The sequence below is a fragment of the Pyxicephalus adspersus genome, chromosome 5, assembly GCF_032062135.1.
Source record: "Pyxicephalus adspersus chromosome 5, UCB_Pads_2.0, whole genome shotgun sequence".
NCBI lineage: Eukaryota > Metazoa > Chordata > Amphibia > Anura > Pyxicephalidae > Pyxicephalus > Pyxicephalus adspersus.
In genome coordinates, this window is record NC_092862.1 from 80,903,628 (window position 1) to 80,916,505 (window position 12,878).

Genomic DNA, 12,878 nt, shown 5'->3' on the forward strand with positions numbered 1-12,878 from the left:
TTTAATTTCATAATGAATGTTCAATTGGTTTCAAATTGTATACATTGATCTTACAGTTCTGAAATGATGGGAAATATAGATTTGGTTCCAGAAGTAGATGTGACATTACTTAAACCACTTCTCTCTGTGAAAATAGTGGATCAGCTTCTGGATAAGTATATGGCAACTCTCCAAGTAAGTAACATTACTTACCTTTCAGATTAGAATCTGCTAATTTACCAAAGAATGATCTGTAAAAATCCAACATCCCCGTTTTTGGGAGCAGAATTTCTGCAAGTACCATACAAGTTTTTATTGCAAGGTCAGCAGTACAGAAACAGTAAAACAGAAAAGTAAAAGACTACTTAATGGGACTACAAAGAGAAAAGGAAACTTTCAATTTTAATCCTTCCGCACTGTATTCAAAAAGAAAAGAGTTGAACCTTAAAGCCAAACTAAACAAAAATGCAAGGTAATATTATAAAGCCATCATGTAGGTTGATGAGATTTAGAAGTATTACCTTTTGGAACTGTACTTCAAAAACCCATTGCATAACTGTTTTGGTCTATAGCTGTACACCTACCCACACAGCCTATTGTTTCTTGTTAACAGACTGAAGTCCTACAATTTCTTTTAACCAACTTCTGTGGCCTAAAGTCCCGCCTCATTGATTGCAGGAATGCTGGAAAATGAAGTCTAGCATTTATTGTTCTTCCTGCTTTGATCTGATTAGAGTTAAGAAAAAAATAGTTGTAATGCAGTGTACATTTGGCCCATATTCTACACTACTTTACTATGTGCTGTTTGTATTTGTCCTTCAATCTGATTGCTATTAATGTTTGCCTTGAACAATTTTTAGTTTTGTTAAGCTTTAAAGTGGAATTGCACACACACTCTTAAACTTATGGGCACTGGTTCTTTTTTTTTCATCTGCTTTTAAAATATATATTCCTACTTGCCCTATAACTCTGAGGGAGCAGTTTGTTCATATAGGTTGGGATTGGATTTATAATGTGCATCCTTTATTGGTGATGGTCTGTCGCTTACAAATAGGCTGGTAGCATTTCTGTAATTGTACAGAATGCTAGGGCAGGGTTCTGGATGATAAATATATTCCTCCCTTCTTTAGATCATGGCCCCTTTTAAAAGAAGTTTTGAACTACAAAAAGAGTGCTGGAATTTGGTTTGGAGACCTGCGGTTGCCATTTTTGTTAAGTTATTACAGGGCTCGGACGTTTGGATAGTTTCATAGTAAGTCAGGTGGAAGAAAGGCATATGTCCATCAAATTCAACCCCTAGGGAAATAAACATATCCCAGATATAAAACCCTATGGACATAGTTCATCCAGAAAAAGACAAAAACAAAAAAACCTGGTACAGTGTGCTCCAACAGGGGAAAAAATCCTTCCTTACTCCATGAGACAATCGGATGTTCTCTGGATCAACAGTCTGTTATCTTTACTTTAAAGCCTTAATACCCAGTTATATTCTGTGCTTCTAGAAAAGCATCCAGCTATTTCGTTAAGCAAACAATAGTAGTTGCTGAAACTACTTCCTAAGGGAGCCTTTTTCACATTTTCACAGACCTTACAGTGAAGAATCCCTTCCTTATCCAGAGCTTAAACTTCTTGAGTGAATAATTGGGAAGAGAGTTTTCTATATGGACCATTTATATATTTATACAAGGTGAATATATCCCCTCTTAACCCCCCTGGGGGTATGAATATTTTAGTATTTTTAAATGTCAAATCGGTACATTTGACATTCAAAAATACTTCTAATTTTAAATTTGCCGCAGGTCCCGCCCCCCTATCCACACACATTTCATCCCCTAGCCTCGCATCCCCAATGTTCACACGCCGGGATGCGAGGCCAGGGGACGCAGATGCCGGCTGGGTATCGCCAAATGGACACAGATGCCGAGCCAGCATCGCTGGAGGACGCCACGGGCTCGTCAAGACCAGGTAAGCCCTCAATTCAACCCAGAGTATGGCCCGGGGTTACCACTTTTTGTAATGAAATTTCACACCTGAGCCACACTCGGGAATACTGCCAGGTGGGGTAAATGTGTTCTTAAGGGAAAATAGGTTTAATTCAGCTAATCTCTCCTCATAGCTGAGCTCCTCCCTTGCTTTTATTTGTTTAGTTGCCCTTATCTGCACTCCAATTCCACAATGTCCTTTTTGTGAACTGGTGCTCAAAGCTAGTCTGCATATTCCCAGTGAGGTCTGATAGGAGGGAAGGATCTGGTTGGGCCTTCCTATCCCACTGCAGTACAGTCCATGATTTCTGGGTCTGAGATCAAGGAGCAAAGCTGAAGGGGACAGAACTGTGGGCAGCTTTATGCTTTTTTTGGAAGCCAGGACTTTTGAAAACTGGACCACTTGATACTTGTGAGTAACAGGTCCAATCCTGGGGTAGCTGCTTGGGCTGCAGAACTTTATTTTGCTGAAGTAAGCCTTTTTTTGTTCTGTTAGACCAAGCAGTTTTTGTGTTATGTTTATGCTGAAGTGAAGCTGTTTAAGTTTGTCCCTCAAAATGTACTTTGAAAAGACACCACAGTGTCCTGTGATGTGCTGATCCCCTAACTTCATGCTTCCCTAACTTTTTTTTTTTTTTTACTGAACACATCTGTAAATGTTTTACCCACATTTGCTATTTTTTGAGGAAAGCATTGGTATTCTTGCAGATTTTTATTACTGTATGCTGAATGTGTTATGTGGTGCTCGCATAACGGGTTCCAGGAGTATGTGCACTTCAAGACTAGCAGAACTGGACAAGTACAGGGGTTTTCAATGCAAAAAAAAAAATCTGGAGAATGTGCAGTTAGTTTGGCATGGTTAACAAGAGATTACAGGCTTGACTTGCGTTGCCACATAAAAAGAGGAAGTCCTGGTAACTGTCATGATCAACAGGTACATTTTATCCAATGTGCAGCTTTACTTTAAAATAAGTAGAAGTATAAGTATTGCGGTATGGTGTTGCAGCATTTTCTTATGTAAAGGATTTAGGGTTTACTAATATTTATGAAATACTGCAGAAATGCATTTACAGTAAGTACAATAAAAATCCTTTTTCATTGTTTGGTAAATTTGTAGATTTAATGTCTAATCATACAATCTTTTTCTGTATCAATTTAGTTCAATATTATTGCTTGGTTGAGAAAAGCATTAGAAACAGATAAAAAAGACTGGGATAAAGATACAGAACCTGAAGCTGACCAGGATGGCTACTACCAAACCACATTGCCAGCCATTGTTTTTCAGGTAACATTTTTCAAAAAGTAAATAACGTTTATATTTAAAGAAAGTCGCATTTCCTAGTTCACTTTGCAGTAAAGCAGTTTGAAAGAATGCTCCTCCCTATAAAAGATTTGGAATTTGGGTTCACTGTTTGGGCTCGTTCCACCAGAGGGGAGGGGGGTTGTTGAGATGTGTACAGGATGTCAGGGCTGAGTCCGACATGGTAGATATATTCCATTCTTCTTCAGCACATGGTCCCTCTGAAAAGAGGTTTAGTACTGCAAAAAAGTTGGGGAATTTTGGTTTGGAGAGCTTTGTCAGATGTGGGATTTTTTTTTCCCAGTCGGAAGCTTACTAAGGCCGAGAAAAAGTATGGAGTAGTGGAGAGTGCTTAGCCATCAAGTGGGCCTTGGCATCTGCTAGACAGAAAATTCAGGGTGGTGTCAGACCATGCCCCTTTAAAATGAATGCACTAGAATAGGGAGACAAATGCCAGGACGACCCAGTGGTTCTTGGCATTATAAGAACCATCAGGTTCTAGATACCAATTAACAGAATCCTCTGCTGACTGTCTGTTCAAGGGTGACAAATCTACATAGATACATTACAGTGAATGAGTGTTGTCACCATAAGACAGGACAAGTGTTACATAGGGTCACTGGTATAAGAAGCAATAGGAAATTAGAAAAGACAAAGAAACTGGTAGGAATCAAACACATATTCTAACTTGTCTCCAGCCTGGCTGAATAGAAAGCATGGGTCTTCAAAAAAGGTACACAGACAGCAGTACATCCTTTTGGAGGTTGTAGCTCTTCCAACTGTAACCAAAACTGGCATATTGGTACCAGAATGTGGGTTTACCTAAACGGTCCATAAAACTGTATCTATATTTTTGCTGCAAGTTGATATGGTTTTCTGACTCTCTTTACAGATGTTTGAGCAGAACCTTCAGGTAGCTGCTCAGATTAGTGAAGAATTGAAGAAAAAGGTTTTGCATTTGTGCCTCCAGCAAATGAATACATTTCTTAACAGGTATTGTTTTCCTTACATATCACCATTCATTTTTTTTTTTTTTTTGCTGTTGTATTTTAGACACATCATTTTTTTTTAAATTATAGTCAGCAAACATTGCTTATGTTCCTATTCTTTTATGTGGAAGTGGCAACTTTGACTAAGGTCTCCAGGTTGAATGGTCCTGCAGAGGGCATAGTGATCTGCTAGGTTTAGCACTACCCAGCGTTTGCTGTGAAGTGTGGAAGTAAATCTCTTTTGGACATTTTTTCTCCTCTCCATTGAGGCTTTCTTGAGCAATAAGAAAGTTCTTCCTTGAAAAAAGGATTCCTTGACAACAGCGATCTTTTTAGCTACCTGTAAGCGGACATACTTTACGCTGATAATCGGACATACTTTACACTGACAACCAAAGTAAGGAGCATTTTTCCCAGTAACGACCAGTGTAATGGGTCACTTCACTGACAACCAATCTAAGAATTCTTTTCCACTAATCACTATTGTAAAGTGGTTCTTCTTTATTGGCCATCAGTGTAAGTTGGTAATTTCCTATTGGCAACCATTTTGATTGGGTTCTTCTCTATTAGTGGCCATTGTAAGGAGATCCTTCTACACTGTCCACCAGAGTAAGGAGAAACCTCTCCCACTGGCTGCTAGGGCCCTTTTCCACTTACCATCAATGTAAGTAGCCATTAATCCACAGACCACCACATAAGGGAACAATACAACTTCACTGTCTGTTTCTTTTCTAGTCATTACTAGATTACTACATTTACCCCATTAAAGTCGGAGACAGGCAACTGTTTAATCAGATGGCTAGGTAATTTCCAATCATTTTACTTGGTCCTGGTACTGCCTAGAGTACCTATTTCTAATCCTGGGCACCTAAATATTCTTGTTTTTTTTTTCTTTGACAAAGCAGACTATGCTCTGCATATTTTAACCTCCCCACCGTTAAGCCCGAACTTTTCCGTGCTAAAAAAAAGTTGCAATTATCGTTAACCCTGAACTTTTCTCACCAGGTGGTTAAATGTAAACATATGTTATATTGCAATCCGATTGTCATACATTGTATGACACTCGGATTACAACTGAAAGCAAATACTTACCCAGTGTCCGCAGCTCCTCTAGCAGAAATAAAAGATTTGCTGTTGCTGCTGGCATCTGCAGTGAGATGTCAAGCACAATGCAGAAATCCTGCATTGTGCTGTGCATCTCTCCGGAGATGCCAGCAGCTTCCAGCATCCAGCGTCTGTCTCTGTCTGTGTGAGCTGGGCAGGGAAATCCCCCCTCACATCACCCCAGAAGATGAGTCATCTTCCGGGTGATGTGATTGGTGTTGACAATGTAATCTGCTTTTAAATGGTTTTTACAGTACAAAAACACCACACAACATGAAATAAAAATAAAAGTACATTTTTAATTTTATTTTTAGATTACATTGTTGTCTATTATTTCATTATTGTTTTAACTTATTATTTATATTTATGTATTATATTATAATTTATGATTATAATATAATAAATAAATATATTTGTCATACCCGGGAGTTAATCCTAAGAATTACAAGACCACAATATAAACAAAAATTTCTATGCAAAAAAAAAGGATAGGATTTTATTAAAAGTACATTTTTTTTTTTTACATGATTGTGTGTTTCAAACTTTTTTTTATATTCATGATATCTACTAGACCCTTGCTCGGACATATTCCTGTAACTTACAGGTCTAAAATGTAAAAAAAAAAAAAAAATTTCATGAAAAACAGTGTAATGCTTTTGGTACAGAAATCTAGACATCAGTGTAACGCATTCCAACAGCAATAATTAACTTACAGAGGTGTAGCCCTTGTGTTTTATGTACAGAAAAAAAAAATAAAAAAGGTTTGTAATTAAAAGTTATTTGTAAATGAAGATTCTTAGGAACACTGGACTGATCCTATTTGGTATTTAAACATTTCAACTTGATTTTTTGTTTTTCTCATCCTGAGTTGCTGAAGTGCTTTCCTGATAACTGTGTGTATAAAATCTATTAGATACAGTGAACAAGCTCAACTCTATAAAGAAGAACACCTGAAAAACCGACAACTTCCTGCCTGCTATGTCCAGTATATGATTGCCATTATTAATAATTGCCAAACGTTTAAGTAAGTATATAGTCCATACAAACAATCCAAAGTATTCTTTTGATTCATTTGGAGACAACACTCAAAAAAGTTACACAGTTTTTAGTTACCGATTTACCTAAATATTTAAATACAGTATAAACTTTATACAGGAAAATAAATTTATAAATAGCTTGGCTCGATTAATTATTAAATGTATGCCTGCTGCATCATCTGCAGGTATTTTCCTTATAGAAAAAAAAAGTTTTGATAATATTTCAAAGTATTGATGCCAATGTGTGTAATTTTGTAGTACCAAATATCAAATGTGTGTGTAGATGCTATGTATTGGTTAGTTGGCTAGTTAAAATAAATGGCGCTTCCAGCTTTTAACTCCCTGTTTGAGCTAACCACAGTGTCTTTTCTGAAATGACTTGCATTTTATTTAGCCCTGCCTAATTTCTTGACTATTTATCCCTATGTTGGAAATGGGAAGTTGTTCTGTAATCCAAACACACTTCTTGTCCTAGGTTAATCATAATGGTCTCCATAGATACAGTACACAGATTGGTCAATCTAGGATATGAATTGTGTTACTGGTAGGTTCATTAGGTAAAAAATAAAAATAAGGAAAATAAAGAAAACCAATGCATTCGCCACATTTGAAAACTGGTAAGTTGCAATAGCATACATTTTTGACAATCATGCACACTTTTTCCATCCCAGTAGCATACATTTATGAAATGCCAAAAAAAAAAACAAGAATTTTTTAAGGCATTGGCCATATTTACCTCCAAAACATCCCTCTCCTGCTCTAGACAATGTCTCAGCAGTATTTTGTTATATTTTTAACAAATAGGAAAACTAAAGCATTCAATACTATTGCTGACCTTCTGTCCACCATTTTTGACTAAAATTACTAATTGCCTGGTTGTCATGGTGCAGTAAGTAACTTTAGAACTATTGAAATATGTACAGAACAGGTCTGTAATCTAGAAAGTATTAAAGTCAAAAGAATAAAAAACAGGCATAATATTGCCCCTACACAAAATATATACAAAGCTTCAGCAAGATCTCTTCTTAAATGATTTTCACTTGTGGATGCTAATTACACAAAAGTATTTTATGGAACTGAGATGCAGACAGAGGGGAGGGGGGGATAAATATATAGGTGTAAAGAGACATTTTATTATAAGCAGAGTTTATAAAGTTAAAATTAAATTAGATTTATACAACTTAAATAATTTTTTATACCAAATTTGGAAAACATTCAGCCTTTTTACAGCACAGAATATTGCTTATAATAAAATACTTACAGCCCTTTAAAACACCATGCTGAAAGTTGATGACATGTTTTTCTATAAAGACTTTCTCTAAACCAGTGGTCGCCAACCTTTTTGGTCCGGTGGACTACTAAAATCATTGGCTCCCGACTGCGCATGCGCGGGGAGCCAGGTGTCACTCAAGGGGGGAGAAACCTCCCCCAAAGTGACATCATTATGACATAACCCCACCCACTCTCCCATCGCGGATCTGAGCCTGCGATGGGAGAGTGGGCGGGTTATGTCCCGGGACACAGCCCGCCCACCTCCCTGTGCCAAGAACTGTACTGGGGACGTGGTCCGCGGCTCTGGCTGGTGCGTCCCCCCAGGAGGGTCCTTTCCTGGACCCCGCTCGGGGGTGCACCGACCAGAGCTGTGGACCACCAAAATTTTCTCGGACCACCGGTTGGCGGCCGCTGCTCTAAACCACTACATATTGTTGTCTTACATTTCATTATAAAATTGATGATGAAGCATAGCCTGATATTTAGGATGTATAATGTTTAATGGCTTATGTTTTTGGTTTTGAAGAGAATCTATTGTAAGTCTGAAAAGAAAATACTTAAGTGAAGAGGATGTTTTGGCATTTGGCTCAACAAATATGGACTCCATTTTAGACAACATTGCAAACGAGGGATGCAAAAGTTTGTTGGATGAAGTTTTCCTAGATTTAGAGGTAGAATATGATTTTTACTTATATTTATGTGTATTTTCTGTATTCTTGCATTAAGTGATTGACTGTACAATATTTCTGTTATGAACAAATTATTAAAAAATTAGTGTGTTGACATTATTTTAGCTGTAGCAATGGCATCACATCACCTACAGTTTTATTGGTATGAATTCACAGTTTGATATATTCTTCACTACCACTATAACCAGTCTGGCTTAAAGGATGGTAAAGCTGATACGTTGCACATTCACTACATATAAAGATGTAAATATTACTTTTCTGCTGAAAAAGTTGTGACTGTGTAGCATTGTGTTCTTCCTAATTGGCCTGTGACATGCCTCAGTGCGTGTTATGAATACATTATATTGTGCCATTTTAAGGAGAAAAATAAACCAAATGAATATGACTGGTCTAATGAATTTCAATGTTAAATGCAGTTTTGATTTCCTAAATTCTAGTTTGTTACCTTTTTAGCAACATCTGAATGAACTAATGACAAGGAAATGGCTTGGAGGATCTAACTCTGTAGATACCATATGTGTCACCTTAGAGGACTATTTCAATGACTTTGCAAAAATCAAACCCCATTACAAACGGGTATGTTACATTTAAGAAATAATATAGCACAATTTTATAAGATCAGTTAATACCAGAAGTAAACTAAAAAAAATGTATTTTGATTTATAAAGAATCAGCAAAAATTCCTGGGGCACTGGCAAAATAAATTATTAAAAAGGAGAAAGGGACATAAGTCTATTTTGTCACCTAAAGTTGAAATAAAAGACCAGTAATATGAAAAGTTCAACAATTGTTCAATTTCATCTGTTTAGGTGTTAAGTTTTTGCAAGACTTTCTATGCTGTATCCATACACCTTATTGTTGGTCTTCCTCTTTCCCCTTCAGCTTTGTCAAGCATAAGTGTTCTTTGTAAAATCTTACTTATAATACATATAAAATTGGACCACTCTATTATATTCCTCTGGAAGAAGAAAAAGAAGTACATTCTAAACTATAATGTGCATTAAAAAATGGATACGATAAACAGGGCCTCGTTGTTACCCAGAAATTATAATTTTATGAATTCATAATATATATTCAATTTTATCTTTGTGGAGTAGAATCTCATTCTAAAAAAACACACATTTACCTTTGGTTATCCCTGCACAGAGATTAACCTTTTGTGTTTTGTTGTTGACAGTTTTTGTTTTTAGCTAATGTTCTAAGTTATGCATAAATCAATAGTTTTAGCCCACTCTCTGATGAATTTTGATAGTCTAAATTAATTGCTAATATTTTGTGTAACTTGAAATTTCATCGTCTGCAGAAAATGACCGTTAAAGCTCACAGGAAGGTAGTAACGGAATACCTCAAGGCAATCATGCAGAGACGTATTTGTTTCAGAAATGCAGAAGAGCGTAAAGAAGGAGCAGAACGTATGATTAAGGAAGCAGAGCAGTTCAAGTTTTTATTTAAACGCCTGACTTCTGTAAGTGATCTTTACTTCAAAAAAATCCTATGCCTGGCCCAAAAGGTCTTATCTCAAAAATATATTGGGTCCTAAATACAGAGCGAGCGATGCCTATTGTTAAACATTCCTACATGAGGAAATGGGAGCGGAATCTGGGGAGGGAGCTTCCCCTGGAGATTTGGGGCTCATATGGAGCAGTGCGCAGAAGGTATCATTTTGTAAGCTCTATAAAGAAAATGCATATAAGATCTTGAATGCATTGGTACCTTACCCCTGACAGGCTGCATACTATCTTTCATAACACTAGTGATAGATGCTGGAGATGTCAGAGGGAGGTTGGTACATTGTATCATATATTCTGGACATGCCCAATCTTAGCTCCTTACTGGAAACTAATTAATAATCTGTTGGAGGGGATATTTGGTTCCAGATAACCATCCATACAAAACCTCTCTAAACTTGGCTCTCTAAAAATTGGCTTCCCATGTCCATGTTTTGACTGTGGCTAAATGCCTTATATGTACCAGATCCTCCACATATCGGAAGGTTCTAGTAACTTACTGATGTCTTCATGTATCCTATAGGCTTTACCTGTCCTAATCTGATGCTTTCCTATCCCCCAAACTGCCCTGTGGTTTTTGTTAACTTATTTTCTAGATCAGTGGTGCCCAACCTTTTTTCATCTGGAAGACCGCTGCTGACATTAAGATAAAACGTGCAGGCCACAATAGAAACAAACATAAAAGATGTATGTTTAAAACTAGAATAGTTTTAATTCAAATTGAAATGAAATTGAAATATTTCTAGTTACCATAAGTAAAAAAAAAGACAAATCAAGAATTTCTCCACTCACCATTTGATTCTCATTTGATTTAATCTTTTAATTATAATCTTTCATTTAATACAAAACTAAAGCAATCATACAGTGCTGGACGGTCATATATTGCTGCCCACTGACCATTTCTGTACTGAAAAACAGAAACTACATCATACAATGCAATTGGTCAGTTATAGGGGGCTGCTAACCTTTTTACCCCAAAATATCTGCAATGGATAATCCCAGAGAAATGCAATTCATGTGACAGATAGCCAAGGGGGACATGTTCTTACTATTACATGTTCAGGTTCCTTCATCTCCCCATCCCAGAGAAATTGGGGATCACAGAAAGTAAGTGGATAGAATGGTATGACGCCTAAAGTTTTTCTTATCTTGTGATGGCGCAGCAGCAAGAAAATTTTAGGGGTAGTTAGCCACAAGAGTCCCCCATGAATCCTACATTTTTATATACCTACAACTCCCCTTTCAGGACAAATTGGGGTTCAAAGAACTTAAGTGGACATTTATATGTGACTGGGCACAATGATATAGTAGCAGTGATAAAATTTTAGGGGGGGGGTAGCCACAAGAGTCCCCCACTTATCCTACATTCCCCTTTCTCTGCTGTTAAAGAGAAATTGGGGTTCACATAGGGTAAATGGCCAGCTATTTGTGATAGGGTAGCACTGTATGACAGGTAAAGTTTTTTTGTATCTTATGATGGTGCCGTAGTGATGACATTTTAGGGGGCGATGGTGCCGTAGTGATGACATTTTAGGGGGAGTTAGCCATAAGAGAGAAATTGGGGTTCATAGAGAGTAAGGAGATGGCTATGTATGACTGGGTAGCATGATATAATGGGTATAACATTTTAATGGGAAAGAGGGGTGCAGAAGGAGTTTTCTCTCTGGCTCCTACATTTTCGTTTGCCAACATCCCTTTGTTCCATTTCCAGTTCCATTTTTTTTTTACATTTTTTTTTTATAAGTACAGGTAACATACAAGATAGGGACTGTAGGTCTGTTCTTAAGTTGAAATGTATGTAAGTCGTAAAAGGTACATTATTTTAAAAAATACAATTACAGACAGATGTTTGTCTCAACATATTATTAGGCAGCTTGGTGTCAGTTACTGTATAAAATCTTCACTGTGAGCTAATCACAAACAAAGCTGAAAAAAAAACTTTATGGAGCCTAGACATTTATTAACTTTTGGAGCAAGCTGTGCTTTGATATGCAAAAAGAAACAACTGCAGAGTTTGTCTTGGTCCTTAAAGAATTACAAGAGGTTCAGAACAGCAAAAGATTTCCTCTGTCAGTCATGCGAACTGTCCCCTTCCCCCCCATCAAGCCTCTCCTGCACAAGAATGAGCAGGGAAGCCCTGTTCATATCTAGGAGTCGTTCGTATGTCGGATGTCCTTAACTCAGAGACTACCTGTATATCAATTATGTTGTATTTCCAGCAACTACCCACAAATTCTTCATTTCTAGTTTCCATTTTTATTTGACGTTTCCATTTTTTTTTTACGTTGTTTCAAAAGCACAATCCCAATCTGCATATGCTATGGCTTATAATAATAAGCCATAGCGTATGCAATTTCACATGTCTATGTAGAACAAAATATTCAAGTATGGGTTAAATAGTGTTTTTTTTATTAACAAAATTGAAAACAAAAAAAATAAATGTTGATGACTGCAAAAAAAAAGGATCATACCCAAATGTGTTTCTCTTCCATAAATTGGAGACAATAATAACATGACATAAATCTGAAGTTATTCTTTTGTGTAACCTGTTTGAATTGGCAAACTAACACTGCTTTAATAGAAAGACGGCACTCGGGGTCTGCCACTGCAGGAAACGCCCGCATTTCGGTATTTAACACCTGAATGTACAAGGTCAAACAATGTTGTCATTTTTTAAAAATATGAATGGTAAATGTTAAATGTTTTTTTTTTAGGGATTTAATGAGGAAACAGATGGGCTGTGTGACACCATAACAGATATTGCAGAAGTGATAAAGCTTACAGACCCTTCACTTCTTTATCTGGAAGTTTCCACACTGGTCACTAGATATCCAGATCTCCGGTATTGTATATGTTCCTAATTCTTCTTTTTTATGAGTCACTTAGGTTAAAACTTATCATAAATTCAATCCTGTCCACTATGCACAATGGTAGGGGAAGTATATTATTTCCTTTTCGTAAACATAGGACTGAAAACAGCATTATATATATATATATATATATATATATATATATATA

The 12,878-nt window shown here is 36.7% G+C and overlaps 1 protein-coding gene across 2 annotated transcripts in view; it reads left to right on the forward strand.

Annotated features, from left to right (window-relative positions):
* EXOC3 (exocyst complex component 3) overlaps window positions 1-12,878 on the forward strand; it is a 29,048-nt gene that overhangs the window by 12,450 nt on the left and 3,720 nt on the right. For both annotated transcript variants that reach the window (XM_072411933.1, XM_072411936.1), the window contains 8 exons: window positions 57-174; window positions 3,121-3,246; window positions 4,154-4,254; window positions 6,268-6,378; window positions 8,190-8,334; window positions 8,806-8,928; window positions 9,656-9,817; window positions 12,575-12,702. In XM_072411933.1, coding sequence (XP_072268034.1) covers window positions 57-174; window positions 3,121-3,246; window positions 4,154-4,254; window positions 6,268-6,378; window positions 8,190-8,334; window positions 8,806-8,928; window positions 9,656-9,817; window positions 12,575-12,702 — 1,014 coding nt within the window. The remainder of the gene's footprint in view (window positions 1-56; window positions 175-3,120; window positions 3,247-4,153; window positions 4,255-6,267; window positions 6,379-8,189; window positions 8,335-8,805; window positions 8,929-9,655; window positions 9,818-12,574; window positions 12,703-12,878) is intronic.